The 16,972-nt window shown below is 61.6% G+C and overlaps 2 protein-coding genes across 2 annotated transcripts in view; one reads left to right on the forward strand and one right to left on the reverse strand.

Moving 5' to 3' along the window:
• The window catches only part of LOC117649797 (protein artichoke), a 79,083-nt gene that overhangs the window by 18,914 nt on the left and 43,197 nt on the right, over positions 1-16,972 (forward strand). The window lies entirely within an intron of this gene.
• Positions 14,930-16,525, reverse strand: LOC117649490 (uncharacterized protein K02A2.6-like). Its single transcript, XM_034392358.1, has one exon. It carries the CDS (start codon positions 16,523-16,525, stop codon positions 14,930-14,932), a length of 1,596 nt encoding a protein of 531 aa, XP_034248249.1.

The following is a 16,972-nucleotide window of genomic DNA, read 5'->3' on the forward strand; positions in this document are numbered from 1 at the left end:
CCGGGCGGCCAGTGCGGAGCGAAGAGCCGAGCGCGGGGAAGGAGGAAGGGAAGGCAAGCCACGTCATATTTACCAATTTTTAACGCCCTCGCGGGGCGGGCGGGGCGCCGAGACGTGGGGCTGGTCTGTCGGCCGGGAGAGCGGGGGAAACCGCAAGACGGATCGTGTTTATGACGAGGACGGCCTAAAGCACGGCGGGGGCGGCCCGCGGCGTGGCGCTGGCCGTCCCGTTGGCGGCGGATGGCTCGCCGAGCGTCTATTAGCCCCGCGCAAACAGGGCGAGATCGGAGAAAAGAGAGGAAGGTGTTTCAAAACGGCCCGGGCGCCACAAAGGAGAGCGCTCTGCTGCTCGTAATCAAGTTCGGCGCCGCGCGCTCAAATTAAGATTCCTTTTCATTTTTCCCTCGCCGCCGCACTGTGAGGCGTCCTTTTTTGGCCGCGAATTACTCAGTGCCGCCGTGCCGCCGTGTTTCATTTTCATTCATGGGGCCCTGGGCAGCGTCGGGCAGCCTGGGCAGCGCGCGGCCCTCGTCGGCGTCCTCGGGGACGGGGCCGCGCCGCGTAAGGGCTGCCGCCGCCGCTGTCCACCGCGGCAAGGTGGGTCCTGGCGGGTCGGACGGAGGGACTGGCTGTATGGCCCACTGTGGCATGCTCGGGCATGCCGATGCTGGAGTATGTTAGGCCCTCCGGCCCGCCCCGGCCCGCTCCGGCCACCCTGCCCATGAAAGGGGGAATAGAAGGCGGGACAGAGTGGCGCGGGCGTGATGGGGTTGGGGGGGGGGGGAGGGGGGGGGGATGCAGGCGCAGTTTTGTGCGGCATCGTGTGGAAGCAGCGGAAGGTGGACGGGGTGGCGGCGTGGTGGTGATGGCCCCTGGGCCGAGGGCTACCGTGGGCCGCCGGCCGGGCCTTTACAATGTCCGCCCACTCTCGATATCACGAGGCCTCGCTTCGTGTGTGTGCGTGTGTGCGTGCAGTGTACCGCGTGTGAGTGTGTGTGACCGCAATGTGACCACCAAAGCACGGTGGCCGCCCCCTTGCTCGACCGCTCGTACCTCTCTCTCTCTCTCTCTCTCCTTCTCTCTCTCTGTTTCCCTGTTGTCTGCCATCGATCCCTTTTCTTTGGTGTAGACCCAGTGTGGCACTGTGTCACAGAGACACTCACTGGCTCTCTGTCTGTCTCTGTCTCTCTCCGCTCGCCCACACAGACCAACTCATTCCGGTCGCTCGCGGACAGACAACACGCCGCGCCGTCCTCGCGCACCTCTTTGATGCGGCGGCCGCCCCCCTCCCCCTCCCCCCTGGGCCTTTCGCATTGACTGCAGTGCCGGCCGCCGGGATTGGGTTTTAATTATTTTGTTTTCGCGGGCTGGTGGCTCGTAGCGTTGCGTTTTCGTCGCTCTGTCTCTCTCGCTCCCCTGTGGCCTGAGAGAGAGAGAGAGAGAGAGAGAGAGAGAGAGAGAGAGAGAGAGAGAGAGAGAGAGAGAAAGAGAAAGAGAGAGAGAGAGAGCGGGTTGGAATATGGCCGTGACGGCTGGCGGGATTGGCGGTGGCCTCAACGTCGCGGTGGTGTTATTCCGAGGTCGCGTCCTGCCGCCCCGCCCCGCCCCGCCAGGCCTGGCCGTGTGGACGCCATCCACGCCATCCATCTAGAGAAGTGGCGGCAAATGATGGAGCTGCGACGAGATGCTGCGTGGCGGGCCTGCTGCCCGGCCCTGCTCTCGATACAGCGTGTGCATCTGATCCGTGGAGCGGGGCAGGAAGTCCCCCCCCCCCCACCCCTGCCGCACCTTCTACGCGCCGCGGCCCCTCCCCCTTTTTGTTGCTTGTTTTAGTGTTTGCTCAGTGAGGGCTAACTTTGGCTGGAATGGGCTTATCTCCCTGTTTTCTGTTTTTTTTTTTCGCTCGCGGGAGAGACAGAGAGAGGCGGGGCGGGCTGAGTCTGCCAAATGTGGTTGTGCCCTCGCCGGGAATCGAACCCGAGGCCGTGGCGCCGCGCTGCTCGCGCTGCTGTTGCTATTGGCGTGGCGGCATCAGCTGTCTTCCGCCAGATGGATCCAGCGGTCCGTGTTTCATCCGTTCCGTCCGTCCGTCCGTTCGCTTCGTCCCGTTGCGTCCCGTTCCGCGCGGAACACCCGTCCGCCGTCTTTTCTTTCCGTATTTCAATAAATCAGCCCTCCGCCGGGCCGGGGTAGGCTGGGGCAGGCCGGGGCGGGCAGGGCACCACCCGCGCCTCGGCTTTATTAGTTTGCATCTTTTCCCTTCCTGATCTCGACGAGGAATTATTTATCGCTCCCAAATCGAGCCTTGCAGAGTGGGCGGCGGATGCGTTGTCGTCGCGCGGGGCGGACCGGAGATGGATGGAGGGGAAAGAAAAGAAATCGACTCCGGATTATTTCGGCGTCTGCGAGCCTGCGGCCGCCAAATGGTTGTGTTATTATTTCCTCCCCTCTGTGCTCGGCCAGTACACCGCGATTTTATGCAATCGGGCGACCGGAGCGCTGCGCGTTGGGGCGACCCCGCCGCCGTGCCGTCTTGTCTTCTGTCTCCGTCACTCCGGCGTGTCAGCGCGAGCGCGACGGAGACGGACGACGAGTCGCGTCCATTCCCGCCTCATTTCCGCGGCAAACGAATCGACTTTCTTATTTCCGAGTCGGCGAGTCTGCAGACTGGGAGTCGCACTCGTCGCTCTGTCGCACCCACAAGGCGTGCCGTGTAGGTGCGAGGGAGACAGAGCGACGTAAACGACTTTTGGAATGAGTCTGCCGCCGGCCCGTCCCGGGGCGCAGCCCAAGGCGCAGCCCGTGAGTGCGAGAGAGACGGGGCGACGTTTCGGAAGCTTGATTCCGCGACCGTGGCGCCGGGGGCCGGGGCGGGCCGGGGCGCCGCCGTGGATGTTATTTGCACGGCCAACGCGATTACTCGAACACGGCGGGGGGTAAACTTCGCCGTCGGCGTGGCGCGCTGGCGCGGCGGGCCGCAGGCTTTTAGATGGTTTTAGTTTCAGGTGAAGTCGCCGGCTCCCCCGCCGCGCCGCGCCAGCCCCGTTCTCTCCTCGCTGGAGAGCAGAGCCGTGGTGGGGAGCTCTTCGAAGCGCCGCCCGGTTCTTTCACTCCCCGTCCCCCCTCGGCACTTCCCTCGTCCTGCTGGACTCTAAACATAGCCACATGTGCTCCCCTGTCAGCCCGTCGGCCCGTGACGCCGTCGCATCCTGCTAAGGGCATGCATGCCGTGCTTGACGACGCGCCGCCACGCGCCGTGCCGCAGGTTGCAGCACCCCGTCGAGGCCCGCGCGCAGGACCTGCAGGACGACGCCCCGGGCGTCATCGCGATGGCGGCTTGGCGACGGCCGCGAGGAACTGGCAGCGAAAGTTTGGCGAGGCGGGCGGCGAACCCCGCGGCGAGGCCGCGCAGGTCGTCGGCTCCCGTTGCAGACTGGTGGACTGGCGCTGGCGCTGGTGGCGCTCTGCTAACTGGGTGTCGGGCGCCACCGGCCGTGGCGCAGCCCAGACAGTGTCTCATTTCGGGACCTCTTTGAGGATAAATAGTGGTGTCCGGGACAGGGTCCGGGTCGTCCCTCCATCTCCCCGCCGCGCTCTGCGGCTCTGCGCTCCGCCGCGACGGTCGTGTCAATATTGGAGGTGCACTGCACGACGTGCTACGCGTCGTGCAGCCATTTATTTTTCGCAGTGGGGCTCATCTGGCGTCCCACGTTCCCGCGACGGGCTGCTGACGTCCTCGACGCGCGCCTTCGCCTTCTCCTTGGTGCTGCCCGCGGTAACGGCACCGGCAGTGGCGGCGGCGGCGCTCCCCCGCCCTGCCCCGCCCTGCCCCGCTCTGCCCCATTTCCTGGCGCTTCATCGCTCATTGTGCCCGGGAACAATCTCCGGTCCGCTGATACCGATAGGGCGTTCACGGCACAGCGCACTGCTGTCGCGGTGCTCGTCGCGGTGCTCGTCGCGGTGCTCGTCGCGGTGCTCGTCGCGGTGCTCGTCGCGGTGCTCGTCGCGGTGCTCGTCGCGGTGCTCGTCGCGGTGCTCGTCGCGGTGCTCGTCGCGGTGCTCGTCGCGGTGCTCGTCGCGGTGCTCGCTCGGTGCGCGGCGGCTGCAGACGACCGGCCGGCCGGCCGGCCGGGGAGTCGGGGAGCGGCTCGGCGCGGGCAGCCCTTTGGGTGGGGACTTATTTTGGGACGCACTTCGCCGCGACGCGACGCGCCGCCGCACCCCGCCACGCCCCACCACGCCCCGCCGCGCCACGCCACGCATTGCACCCAGAAAGGAGCCAAAGGGGCGTCGCGGTGCGCGGTGCACGGAGAGGGCCTTCCTGTCCTCGGAAATAGTCGGCGGCGTGGCGGCGTGGCGGGGCGCGCGGCCGCCAGACGAGACGACGCCGCCGCCGCCCACGCCAGGGCGCGCCAAGGCTTCTGCCCCCGTCAAGGTGAAGGAGGGCGAGCAGCCACCATTACAGCGCGGCCCGTCTGAACATTTTCGTCGGCAGACGGACCGCGCCGTGCTCCGCGGCCTCGCCTCCGAGGACCTCGCCGTCGTGGCACTTGACGGCGGCCTTGGCGGTGGCGGTCGGAGCGCGCGCGGTGTGGGTGTGGCAGGGTCGGGCAGGCTCCCCCCTCGCCGACCGGTTCCATCCGATGGGGCTTGTTCGGGGCGCCGGGCCCGGTCGCCGTGCAGCGGGGTCTTTATCGGAAACGGATAGTTTAAAACGGTGGCGGGCTTGCTGCCTCGCGGGGGATTCGTCGATGTCGACGCGATGAACCCCCTCGCCGTGCTCCGCCGTGCTCCGCCTCGGCAGCGTCAAGTGGTGGGCGGCCTTGGGAGCAAGCGGGCCAAGCCGAGCGGGCCAAGCCGAGCGGGCCAAGCCGAGCGGGCCAAGCCTCGCGATTCGATCCCGTGGCGGCATGATGGCTGGCTGGCTGGCTGGATGGCCGGGATGGCGCCAGCCAGGTGACGCCGCGTGCCTCTCTTCCCAGTGGCGGCGAGGGAGGGAGGCCGAGCATGGTGCAGACTGAATCCGAGAGTCGTTTTCGTCGCTCTGTCTCCCTCGCACCAATGCGAGTGGCTTACCCGACGCGGTCTCTAAACATCCGAATCAAAAAAGGGAATGTGTCGAGCTAGTAAATCCGAAACTGGCTCGATCCACGCGATGGCCTAGTGACCCGACCTGCCTAGGCTATGGCGCTCCGCGCCACACCACCGGCCTGCTATGTACCTCGCTGCCTCCGTCGCCCCGAGACTGCTCCATGCAATGGTAATGTGTCGGCGGCGGGGCGCGGCGGGGTGCGGCGGGGCTCGGCCGGCGCGGGGCGTGTGTACAGCGACGCGACGCCCGCTCCCCCTTCTCGCCAGATGAGCCCCCGCGGCCCCCGCAGCCCCCTCCACCGGCCCCTGCCGCGCCCCCGCGACCCAGACCTTGCCGCGTGTCTGGCCCCCCTCGACCCCCTCGGCCCCCGCGCCCCGCGACAGCGGCAGCAGCTTTGCAAAATGCATGTCCGCGTGGGTCGTGCGCTGCCGAGCGATTCGGAACAGTCGCCCTGTCTCTCTCGCACTCGTGGGGCCCTCCGTAGGGGTGCGAGAGAGACAGAGCGACCGCTGCCGTGTGTTCCTGACAAGGCGATCAATACGGGCCGGGCCATGCGGGAAGCGCGGACGAGCGGCTATTAAAAGTGGCCGAACAACACGAAAAATGAAGAGGAACAAGAGGTAGGGGTGGGGGCACACGCCCGCACACGCCACGCGGGCTGCGGCCAGTGGCAGGGCCTACTGGGCCTGCTTGGCGTGCGTGCGGAGTAGGCGCCCACGTCCTTCGCAGACTGATTCCGTGAGTCGCTTTCGTCGCTCTCTCGCACTCAAGGGGCGTCCTCACGGGTGCGAGAGAGACAGAGCGATGAAGACGACTCCCCTAACCAGTCTGCTGGTCGCCGCCGCGGTACACCTCCCCCTCTCCGGGGACATCCCCCAATTGATCTGAAGCGGACTGATTCCGAAATTGGTCGCTCTGTCTCTCTCGCGCTCGAGGCGTCCCCTATGGTCCCCTACAGGTGCAAGAGAGACAGAGCGACGACAACGACTCTCGGAATCAGTCTGCTGAGCAGGGGAGTCGCGGCGAAACGAACCGAACCGCGCAAGCTGCGCAAGCCAAAGACAGCGGAAAGAAAAGAGGGGACGGGGAGGCAAAACATCGCCACTAAGCCTCCTTTGCTTGCAGCGGCTTGCAGTGTGACGGACGGGGACGCCGCGGCCCGCGGCCCTCGTCGCCCTGCTGCCGTGATGTTCATCCCGCTTGGGGTCGGGGGAATAACATTTTTGAAGGCTTGGCGTTGTACCGCACCGCACCGTGCCGCTTCTGCTCTGGAAAAAGTCACCCGCGAGGATCGTTTTCAGCAAATCGTGCCTTCCTTTTTTTTTCGTTTTTCGTTTTTTTGCCCCCGCGGTATGGGGGTGGGTTATAGTGGCAGGGTGGTTTATGGAGGGGTGGGGGTCGCTGTTGCGGAACAAGTCGGCCTAATTGGAAACGTGCCCCTCGGAACAAATGTGGATCGGCGGGGCTGGCGGGGCTGGCGGGGCTGGCGGGGCCGGCCACCATGATTGGAGGCACTCGACTCGCGAGCGCTCTATAAGCTCCACATTGGCTTCTGCTGCGGTCGGCAGGAAAGTCCCCGCCCCCCTCCTCCAATAGCAAAAGTTGTCATTAATGGTGGCATCAAAACAAAAGGGCCGGTGCAGGACGAGTGAAACGAGGCCAGAACGCCGAGGGTCGAACCCATGCCAACTTGGTGTTCTGTTCGGTACACTGTGTAGGGCAAAGGGCAGTCGCGAACGGAACGACGGGGCGGGCTACCAGTGTGCCCCGCGGAGAGCTTCCCACGCTTAATAGTGCAGGTGCTCGAGGGCGGGCCGCGGCGGGGGTGGGGAGGGGGTGGGAGGGGGTGGGGAGGGGGTGGGGGAGGGGGTGGGGGGGGGGGGGTGGGGGTGGGGAGGGGGTACGCGCTGCGAGCGAGCTGGCCCCACTGGCCCCGCTGGCCGCGTACTCGCGGTTCGCGGTGCACCGAAATTGCCTGTTAGCCAGCGACTCTTTTATAGTTTCCCATACAGCACGCCGTGCCGTGCCGTGCCGGGCCCTGCCCTGCCCCTCCGCCCCCTACTCCACTAGCCGCGCTCTGCGCCCCGCCCGTCTGTAAACGGACCCGTGCCCCCGGGAGTGCGCCAAAGGCAAAGTGTGTGTGTGTGTGTGTTGTGTGTGTGTGTGTGTGTGTGTGTGTGTGTGTGGGGTGTGTGTGTGTGTGCGCGCGCGCGCGCGCGCGTGTGCCGCTGTGCGCGTGCATGGAAAACCAGCATCCATCTTGCCCCCTTTTCCCGGCGGGCAGCCATTACTTGGCGACGTGCAACAGGTCTACCCCTCCCTCCCTCCCTCCCCCCCCCCTCCCCCCGCGCAACCCGACCGGAACTCGCAATCAGTTGCCGAAGTATTGTCGAGTCGCGTGTAGCCACGTGTAGCGGCAGCAGCAGGGTTTTGTGCCCGGCCACAGTGCAGTACAGTACAGTACTTTCCGTCCGAATCCACTTCCTTTTATTTCTTCGCCGGAGAACTGGAGGCGACGGCGCGGCCGAGTGCGCGAGTCACTTGTTTTCGCGGTACCGAACGCGCGCACCGCCACTGCCAAAACTGGAAGCAGGTTTTTCTCTCGGCGGTGGGTGAGTTATTAGGTGGGCTCCGCGGGGGCCGTCTGCTTCCTGGCAAAAAGACGTCCGGGTGGCGCGCAGCGACGCCAACGACGCGATCCTGGTGGCGGAGCGGAGCGGAGGGGGAGGGGCGGCCGAAGGCGGCGCCATTGCGAGCGCCATTTACGGGGCAATTTGGAATTTGGCGGTACTCGGCGCCCGCCGCCGCGCCACTGGTACTCGATCTTCTTTCAGTGCCGCTGCAGCGCGCCAATTACGGCGAGATTCACGGCGCGATTAGAATCATTATTATAATCATACTTGGGCCTCCCGCGAGACGGAGCGATGGGGCGGAGCGGGGCGGAGCGGGGAGGCCGCTGCCATTTGCACATCAATAAGGAAAGTTTGCCCCGCCATGCAAATGTACTCCATGCCCTCCCAATGCCCAAGGGGCGCCTCGCTCGCTGCGCCCCGCCCCGCCCACGTGAGCGGGGAAGGTGAAGACCCCCGCGAGCGAGGCGGTGTGCCTCGCCGTGCCGCACCGAGCCGCGCACCGAGTCGGCCCGGGCCGCGCTTACCAATGCAATTACCTCCGAAAGTGATCCACGCCGCCATGCGTCTCTTGTTCACGGGGGAGCTGGAGCAGGCCGTGTCGGCGCCGTGCGGGCCGCCCCGGCCTCGGCCTCAGTCTGTCTCTCTCGCACCCCTACGGCACGCCCCGCGGGTGCGAGAGAGACGGAGCGAGTGCGAGCACGGAAACCGTTCCGCGTTTCGCTCTTTCCTTCCCTTCCGGTGGCTGCTGCCGCGCGCCCTGTTTTGCGTGAGCCTCCCCCTGGCCCCCTGGCCGGCTGCTGGCTGGCTGTGGCGAATCTGGAATTGCCACCCTGGCACACCGACGCCCCTCCGCGCGCTGCACTTATGGCGCATTAACGGCATGACGCACTGGGGCTCGTGCAGCTTGTGCCTTGTCCGGGCAGCGAGCTCGGCCAGCACGGCGCAGGGGGTTAGCAGTGCGGTGACTGCGGCGTTTTATTCGCGCCCCATTACACCTCTACTACCACACACTCACATACACTCACACACTTTCAAATACACACTCACACAGGCACGCGCAGGCCAAAAACAAAAAACACCACACATTTTTTTCCGCTGGCGATAGTGGGGAGGGTTTTACAGGTGGATGGGATTCGAACCCGCGACGCGGACGTGACAAATCGAACGCCGTACCCGGAGCGGCCATGCGGCGCCATGCGGCCACGCCGACAGACGGACGACTTCCGCGAGGTGGGCTCGGCACTCGGCTCGGCAGCAGCGGGCTGGAGTCGTTTTCGCCGCTCTGTCTCCCTCGCACTCGAGGGGCGTCCCGTGTGGGTGCGAGAGAGACGGAGCGACGAATTCGACCCTCAGCCTGCAGGCGGCGCGGCAGCTGGAGGACGGCTGTAATGATGCGGCTGTGTTCCACATTTAGAATTCCGCCTTTTTTTTCGGACCGGCTTCGGGTTTTGCTTTTTTGGTCGCGACCCCGCACCACCGTGACATGCTGTGGTTGGCCGAAGTGCGCGCACACGCGCGGGAGGGGTCATGACGGCAAAAACAAGGGTGGGCGCGCGTGCTCTTGCCCACGTGTGTGTGTGCTTTTGCGTCTGTGTGTGTGAGGTGGCTTTTCGCCCCGCGCGTCGCACGCCGCACTAAAAAAACGCAAACAACATCAAGAGCAACACGCGGGGGGGACAAATTATGACGAAAGGACCCTTCTTTTGGGAGGTTTTTGTTGTTGTCGTTGTTGTTGTCATGGTGGCGGGATGAGCCCCGCGGGGTGTAAACAAATCGGCCGGCAGGTGCACGATGTTGCGCGGTGCTGCGGGGGCTGCGGGGGCTTGGGGCTCGCGATGGACGGCCTCGGCGTTGACGGCGGCCTTGTGGGGCTCGGCGCGGCGGTCGGCGTCGTCCTCGCTCCCCGTAAACTTAGCCCCGCCGGCCCGCACTTGCTCAGGGCCGGGACCTCGGCCGAGACTTGGGCTGTGTCCGTCAGCGCGCGACGGATATGAGACCGCGGAGTATGTTTTATGGAGGCGCAAACCGCTTTGCTCCCCTCCTTGTAGGGGGCTGGGACGCGCCGCTCCGCCACCAAAGCCCTGCTCCTCCACAGCGTTGTGTTGTACAGAAAATAAACCGGAAGCATAAAGGCGGACGCTCTGACAGCTGGGAGGAGGCGGTGGCCGGGCGGTGGCGGTGCTTCGGCCCCCTCGGCGGCCCAGTCGGCCCGGGCGGCACTGAGTCAACAGAGTTATCATCGGAATTAAGCCCCTTTGTTGGCCCGATGCGGGAAGTCCCTGGAGTCCCACGATGCAAGTCAGGCAGTGCACGGCAACAGGCGGCACTGCACTGCGGCCCGGTCCCATTGTGTGCCGTGCACAGTGTGCCGCGCAGTCGAGTCGGCAGTCCGCGGCCAAGAGAAGCGGCGCACAGACAACGACCCGAGAAAGGCGCAGCACGCGGCACAGGCTGCGGCAAAGCGGCACTCGGCTGCCAAAACGGAGTCTCTTTCGGTTCGTCGCCTTCCGTGTGTGCCTCTGTGACACCACACTAAGATGACGGACACTGCCTTGGGTAGCAGTGGCCTTCTGACAGCAATGGGATCAAAATGGGATTGGACGCAGTGGTGGCCGCCCAAAGTCAGCAAAAGCGAGCGAAAGTCGCTGCTCCAAACTTTTCTTGGCCATTTTCGCGAGGCTGGTGCTCCTAAATCAGCCGCGTTCAAAGCGTTCCCGAGGCAGGGCATGAAAGGGCAGGGTCTTAGGGAAGGCGAAAAGGCTTAATGTCATAGACTCTTGGCTCTGCAATGCCGGGTGGATTTGGATCGCCTTCCTTTTCCCTCTTCTGTGTCGAGCAGCTCCCTCTTTTGTTTCCTGTTCCTTTCGTTTTTGTACTCTTATTTGTAATGCATTGGTGTAACGGCGTTCTTTCTCGTTTTCCAGGTGAGGCGAGCACCGGTCCCCAGGGAATGGCGGTGACGCCTGGATGTGAGTCACTGCGCGCAGCGCCCTGCCCCGGCGGGCCGGCAGGCCGAAACAATGCTCCCGTCGCTCTGTCTCTCGCGCACTCGCGGGGCGCCCCGTGGGGGTGCGAGGGAGACGCAGCGGCGGGGCGCAGTTGGGAATGAGTCCGTGCAGTGTGCTCCCCGGGCAATCGATCATCGTCACGCAAATGAACGCTTTCACACCTCAGCCCCGGACGGAGGCTGCGGAGCGCTGCGGAGCTCCATCCGTTCGTTTGCCCTCTTATTTAAAAAATCGAGTTTCGTCCCTCTCTCTCTGCGTTGTGCCCCCGCTGCCACGGCCGGCATGGCGATGCCATGGCCGCATTTCGCGAATAACTTCATTAAGTCCGATCGGCCCCCCGCCCCCGCCTGGCGCGTGGATCGCGGATGCATTGGCGATGGCATGCCGTTTTGTTCGTGTCCGGAGTGTCCACGGAAAAAGGATGCGTCGGTGCGTGACGGGTGCAAGCTTCCAATGCGAGCTTTCGAGGCGGGAAGGTTTTGAGTAGCTTTGGACGCATTGAAGTTTGTCTGAAAGGGATGGCAGGTGCTCGTGGAGACACCGTTCCGCGTGGGAAACACCAGAAATAAGAAAACAACTTAGCAAGTTGCTTGCCGTGTGCACTGTGAAAATTTGTAATCACTTTATGTAAAAAACGTGGATAATATTTTTATCTCTTCTCTTTCAAATGATAACCATCTCATCACAAAATTGATGATATTTTCATCAAAGCCCCTATTCTTATTGCATGGGCGTGACAACAATGTCATCAATTGTATTGTTGTGAGGAAAATGAGCCTTGAAATTGTCATCAAGTGACGACTCAAATTTTCACAGTGTGATGGCGACACTGCTCCCCGAACGCCATCGCTAATCGCGTGCTGCTCGAGGGAGAGCGTGGCGTATCGCTGGAAGAGACCCCGAGTCTTAGGGCCGCAGATCTGTTGCTCCGCGGCTTGGCGCTCGGCCTTCCCTCTGGATATTGGATACTCTCCTCGAGGCCCCCATCGTGATGAGGGCCGCCCGGGCCGTGGAAGTCCCCTGAGGCAGAGCGCGCCGGGCCACGCTGCTACACCTGCCACTCCCCTCGACGGCGACGGCACTGGGGCGAGGGGCTGCTGGGGTGCAGACAGCCGGCGACCACCCCGCCCTCTTTCCGGAGGTTCATCTGGACTGGATTCGCGGCCGCTGCGCCCCGCTCCAGGCCCTCCAGGCCCTCCAGGCCCTAGGGCCGTGCCGCGCCGCGCCCGCCCCACCCCATCCTTCACTGTCTCATCAACGCCCCCACAGAGCGGCATTCTTCTCGAGGCTGTCCGCTCGGGCTGCTCGCCTGCGAGGTAGGCACCGCCACGCCACCGCGACACGGCGCGGCGTGCGACGCTGCCTACCTCCCCGGCGGCCTCGCGCCTGCCGGGTAGGCACGCCCGCCCCACTGCCGTGCCCGGCGGCGCGGCCCGCCCTGCGTTCTGCAGGCGCTCGCCCTCCAGCCCGCTCCAGCCCGCTCCAGCCCGCTCTAGCCTCCAGGGTCGCAGACGTCGCAGACACAGAGTGCCTGGCCCCTGCTCCCTGCTGCCACTCAAATTAAAATGGGGGCGACACTGTGCAGATCAAGTTCCAGCGCGCCCGGCCCCGCCCCACCGCAGGCCCGGGGACGGGCAGGCCGGGGCAGACGACCGCATGGCGGCACGGCGCGGCACGGCGCGGCACGGCTAGAGGGGCGCGCTCGGCGCCGCTCGGTCGCCGCGGCCAACTTGACGAATTTGGCGGACGGGGATGGGAGGAGGAGCGAGTAACTCAGTGTATCGCCTCGCCAAGGACATCGGCCCCGACGCCGCCAACCTCCCCGCCGAGGCCGAGGTCGGCGACCCCGCCGCAGCCACAGCACGTCCGAGGCCCTTGCCTAGGTCTGCTGGGAAATGCAATGTGGGCCGCGGCGCCGCGGGCGAGGCCACCCCGCCGACGTCGCACTCACGGGCGTAGCCAGCCGCCTCGACGTGGTGGCGGCGCGGGGGCAGCGCCAAAGTCTTCCTTCCTTCACAAAATGCGCGATTTTTATGGCATTTGGCGTGAACCACGGCCACTAAAGGGGCCCTGGCCGCCCTGGGTCTGGTCGCCCCCGTCCCCCAATCGACGCGGCCCCGCGCTCTGTGCTCCGGACCAGACCAGACCAGACCCGCCGCCGCAGTTTATTTGGCTCGCTGCTTTTTACGACGGGACTGCCGTTCGAGTCGTCTGGTCGTGCCGACATGGAACTCGGTGGCTGGCGGGGCTGGCGGGGCTGGCAGGTGACGAAGTCCCTCGAGGAGCTGGTGGCGGGCTGCTGCTTCTGGTAGTTATCCCGTCCCCATCCACGAACGGGCTACGCCGAACTTTACTGAAGATAGAGTTGACAAGGCAGTGTTCGGAAATTCTCGAGAATTACAGTATTTTCCAGTTTCCCGGTAATTTTGAAGAGAAATAACTTGGCGCTGAAAACTTTTTGCGCACAGCGAGAAAAGGACGACGTGTTTTTGAAACCAGGGTCGCAGGCTTTTGCGCGCCACGGCTCACCTTGAGGAGGTGGGACGGCGTCTCTCGTCCGCCTGGAGCGGGTCCCCGAGGCCCGGGAGGCCCCCGTGGTCCTGAAGGGCGGCGTGCCGCTCAAAGGCGACGCACTTGCTAGCGGCCTCTGGTGCAAGGTCGCAGGGAAATGAGAGGACGAGGAGGTGGAGGGGGGGGGGGAGGTCGCTTTCCTCCCCGGTTCGCTTGACGGCGTGCGTGCCCAGGGCCAGGCCCACGGCCATGATGACGGTCATGATGGCGGCGGCGTCTCGCGCGCAGTCGCTCCGCTGAACCGCACCGCAGTGTCTCGCGCTGATGAAAGGCGAATGGAGCCGTCGGCGTCACTTACGGTGCCTCCGCCTCGCCCCGCCTCCAGCTGTTGATTATCGCCGCGCGCCGCCGGGTACTACATTGTCTGGGCGCCGCGGCGCCGCACCTGATTGGGCTTTGAGTGCAGCCGGGTTGCCGTTAGACCGCGGCGGCACCTGCAGCGGCACTCACGGCCATCTGGCGACGCCGCGGCCTCCACGGGGTGGAGTCGGAGCGGGGAACTAACCCTTGAGCGGCCGCAGTTAGCCGCGCCCCGCGCCCCGCAGCGCTGACCGCCAGTCGGCTTAACGCGAGCGTCTTAGTGGCGAATCCACTTTGAGGGTCCCGAGGGACACACCGGAAGGCGGGCTTGGCCAGGCCGGATCCTTTGGGAGCAGGCGAGCACGTGACCTTGCCGTGACCTTGCGCGGGTCGCGCCGTAAAATCGCACCGTCGTTTTTCACGGGGGGGCAGGTGGAGCGTTGGCCCAGGGCGGCCCTCGACGGGCGGCCCTCGACGGGGACCTCTTGACGGCTATGTGGCTAGGCGGAGGCCGCGCGGAGAGGCAGGCCGTCGACGGCAAAGTCAGTACAAAGTACACTTTGATGGGTGCCGCGCAGTCGGCCGCAGTGCTTGACCACAGGTCCGCCCCGCCCCGCCCCGCCTCGCTGACAGACGACTGTCGTTGGAGCCGCCTCGCCTCCGCGGCCACCACCGCCACGCCGCCGCCCCGCCCCGTCTCAAGCTCTACCGCTGCCCAGCTGCGGTTCCCAGGCTTATGGCTGTGCCTCTCCAAAGTTTGCTTTCCAACCGAGCAGGTCTTTGGCCACTCTGTAACGGCCGTGCCACGGCCCTGCCCCGCGCAACGGCCCCTTTGACCTCCCCAGTGCCGCCCCCGACCGCCCCCGACCGCCCCCGACCGCCCCCGGCCCCGCCGCGGTTCGCCACAACACTGGGGGAATCGGCGCGCCCGGCGGTGCTTCGACGGCCACCTCGACGGGTACCTTTTGTTCTATTCTTGAACAGAATAGTTGTTCTCGAATATTTGGGATCACAGGAACAAAGACTCAGACTCAATGACCAAAGGGAACACTCCAGAGAGAGATTTATTATTCATAGGTTAGTTGCATAGTATGGACACCAGGGTTACAAGGCAGTGACACGAATAGTTCTCATACCCGACTTCTGGGCGGTACTGCCAACGTAATCTCATACCACTACAACACCTCCCCCTTCGAGACACTAAAGTATTCAGTTGGCAACACTTTCTACGTTGAAAGTAAACAAACACATAGCAGAATACAAAAGTTGATTATATTTGATATAAAAATACAGAGTAATATATTTGATTACATGAATAATATTTATTAACAGCTCCCATCATAACGATGTGGTTTTAGGATCTTCCGACCAAATCTTGTTGTTTGTCGTGACTCAAATGTCATCAATCCTTGAGCTGCTGGAACAGAAACAGCACGAACAGTAGGGTTAGGGTTAATGGTCACTTTCTTTTCACCAGCTCTAATATTGGCGAGAATTGCATCAGCATCAATTTCTTTATTTTCTCTAGCATCAACTCTGTCCGGTTTGGTACTAGAATGTTTCAAATGCCACGTATTTCTGCGTAACTGACCTCCCCCTAATAGTTCAACTACGTAACTTCTGTTACCAGAAAGTTTACGAACTATATTCCCTTTCTGCCATTTCTTTCCTCGTCTGACAACCACACTGTCACCTTGCGAAAAGTGTACAGGTTTACGGTTAGCATGCAAGTCATGTTGAGATTTTACTTTATCTTGCAATCTTTCCAGCACTTGCTTAACCTTTACAACTTTTGGTTCGAGATTTTTGTTTAGTATTGGGACTAAAGTACGACACTTTCTACTCATAAGTATTTCAGCTGGAGACACATTCATACCCGTTAAAGGTGTATTATTATACTCCTTGAGAGCATCCAGAATATGCGTACCAGAATCACTGCATTTTTTAAGCATTTGTTTAGCAATATGAACTCCTTTTTCAGCCAGTCCATTGCTTCTAGCATATTCAGGTGAACTGGTTTTAATCACACTCCCCATGCTTTTTGCAAACTCATGACACTCATGTGAATTGAGCGGATTATTATCACCAAATATTATTTGTGGATTACCATGAGTAGAGAAAATAGATCTCAGTGCATCTATTACAGCTTTACTACTTTTACTTGACAGTGGTTTTATTTCTAACCATTTTGACAAGTAGTCCTCAACAACCAAAAAATCTTTGGAATTAAAATGTAATATATCAATTCCTATTTTCTGGAACCTCAATTGCGGAATGTCATGTGGAATTAGTGGCTCATGTTTATTTTTGGCACTATGTCTTTCACATGTCCGACATTCTTTTATAAATGTGGTTATGTCATTTGACATACCTGGCCAATACACAGATTGCCTGGCTCTACTTTTGGTTTTCTCAACACCCAAGTGAGCGGTATGTAAATTTTTCAAAACTTTTTTCCTGAGCGATACCGGAATGATTATTCTATCTTCCAGAATTACCAATTTATCTTCTACAAAGATATCCATTCTCAGTTTCCAATATGGTTTTGCCTCATTAACAATATCTTTGTTATTTTTAGGCCAACCTTCCTGGTAATATTGCATCACAGCTGACAAACCTGGGTCGTTTGCTGTTTCTCTCACCAGATCAGCCTTGACATTGAGTGACATGTCAATATATTTTGTCACCTCATGTACAACCTCAACCATTTCTGGATCATCCTCTACAGGATCTTCCAGGCAATTTCTAGACAGTAAATCAGCTATATGCATATATTTACCCGGTAAATACTCAACTTTAGGTTGGAATCTGAGTAATTTGAGTCTCATTTTTTTCAACCTGTTGTTGGTTATTTTGTAAATAGGTTTTTTGAAAATATGAATCAAAGGTTGGTGATCAGTTTGGAACAATACATCAGGCATACCCCAAATCAGGGGGTGGCAACAGCCTAGTGCGCGCGTGAAGCTATGCGCGCCGCTCGGGCCGGCAAGGAGCGGCCGGGCGGCTGGGCCGCGCGGCCGAACCAAATTAAACAGAACTTTGTCAAAACTGCATCGAACTGAGTAAACGAGGTCATTTTTAGATTCTACGCAAAATTTCCTATCCGTGAGTGACAATGGAATGGACTTTTGGATATGTGAAACAGTTCTAAAATCAATTTGAAAACCAAATTTACGGCACCAGACAGCCGACTTGAAGTTTCCCTTTCACTAAAAAAGCTGTTTCCGTTCGTTTTAGGTCCATACATACAGCGAGCCGATTGTTGGCCACTATTTTCCGGGTTGCGTGGTACACTTGGAACGCCAATACGACTTCTGTAGCAGAAATGCCGATCCAAAAACTAATTTCCATTTTTGGTCCAAAATTGT

The sequence above is a fragment of the Thrips palmi genome, unplaced genomic scaffold (assembly GCF_012932325.1).
Source record: "Thrips palmi isolate BJ-2018 unplaced genomic scaffold, TpBJ-2018v1 HiC_scaffold_4, whole genome shotgun sequence".
NCBI classification, from domain to species: Eukaryota; Metazoa; Arthropoda; class Insecta; order Thysanoptera; family Thripidae; genus Thrips; species Thrips palmi.

Bases quoted from the DNA above. Each gene is read 5' to 3' on its own strand.
- LOC117649490 (XM_034392358.1), bottom strand. From the start codon at position 16,525: ATGCCTGATGTATTGTTCCAAACTGATCACCAACCTTTGATTCATATT.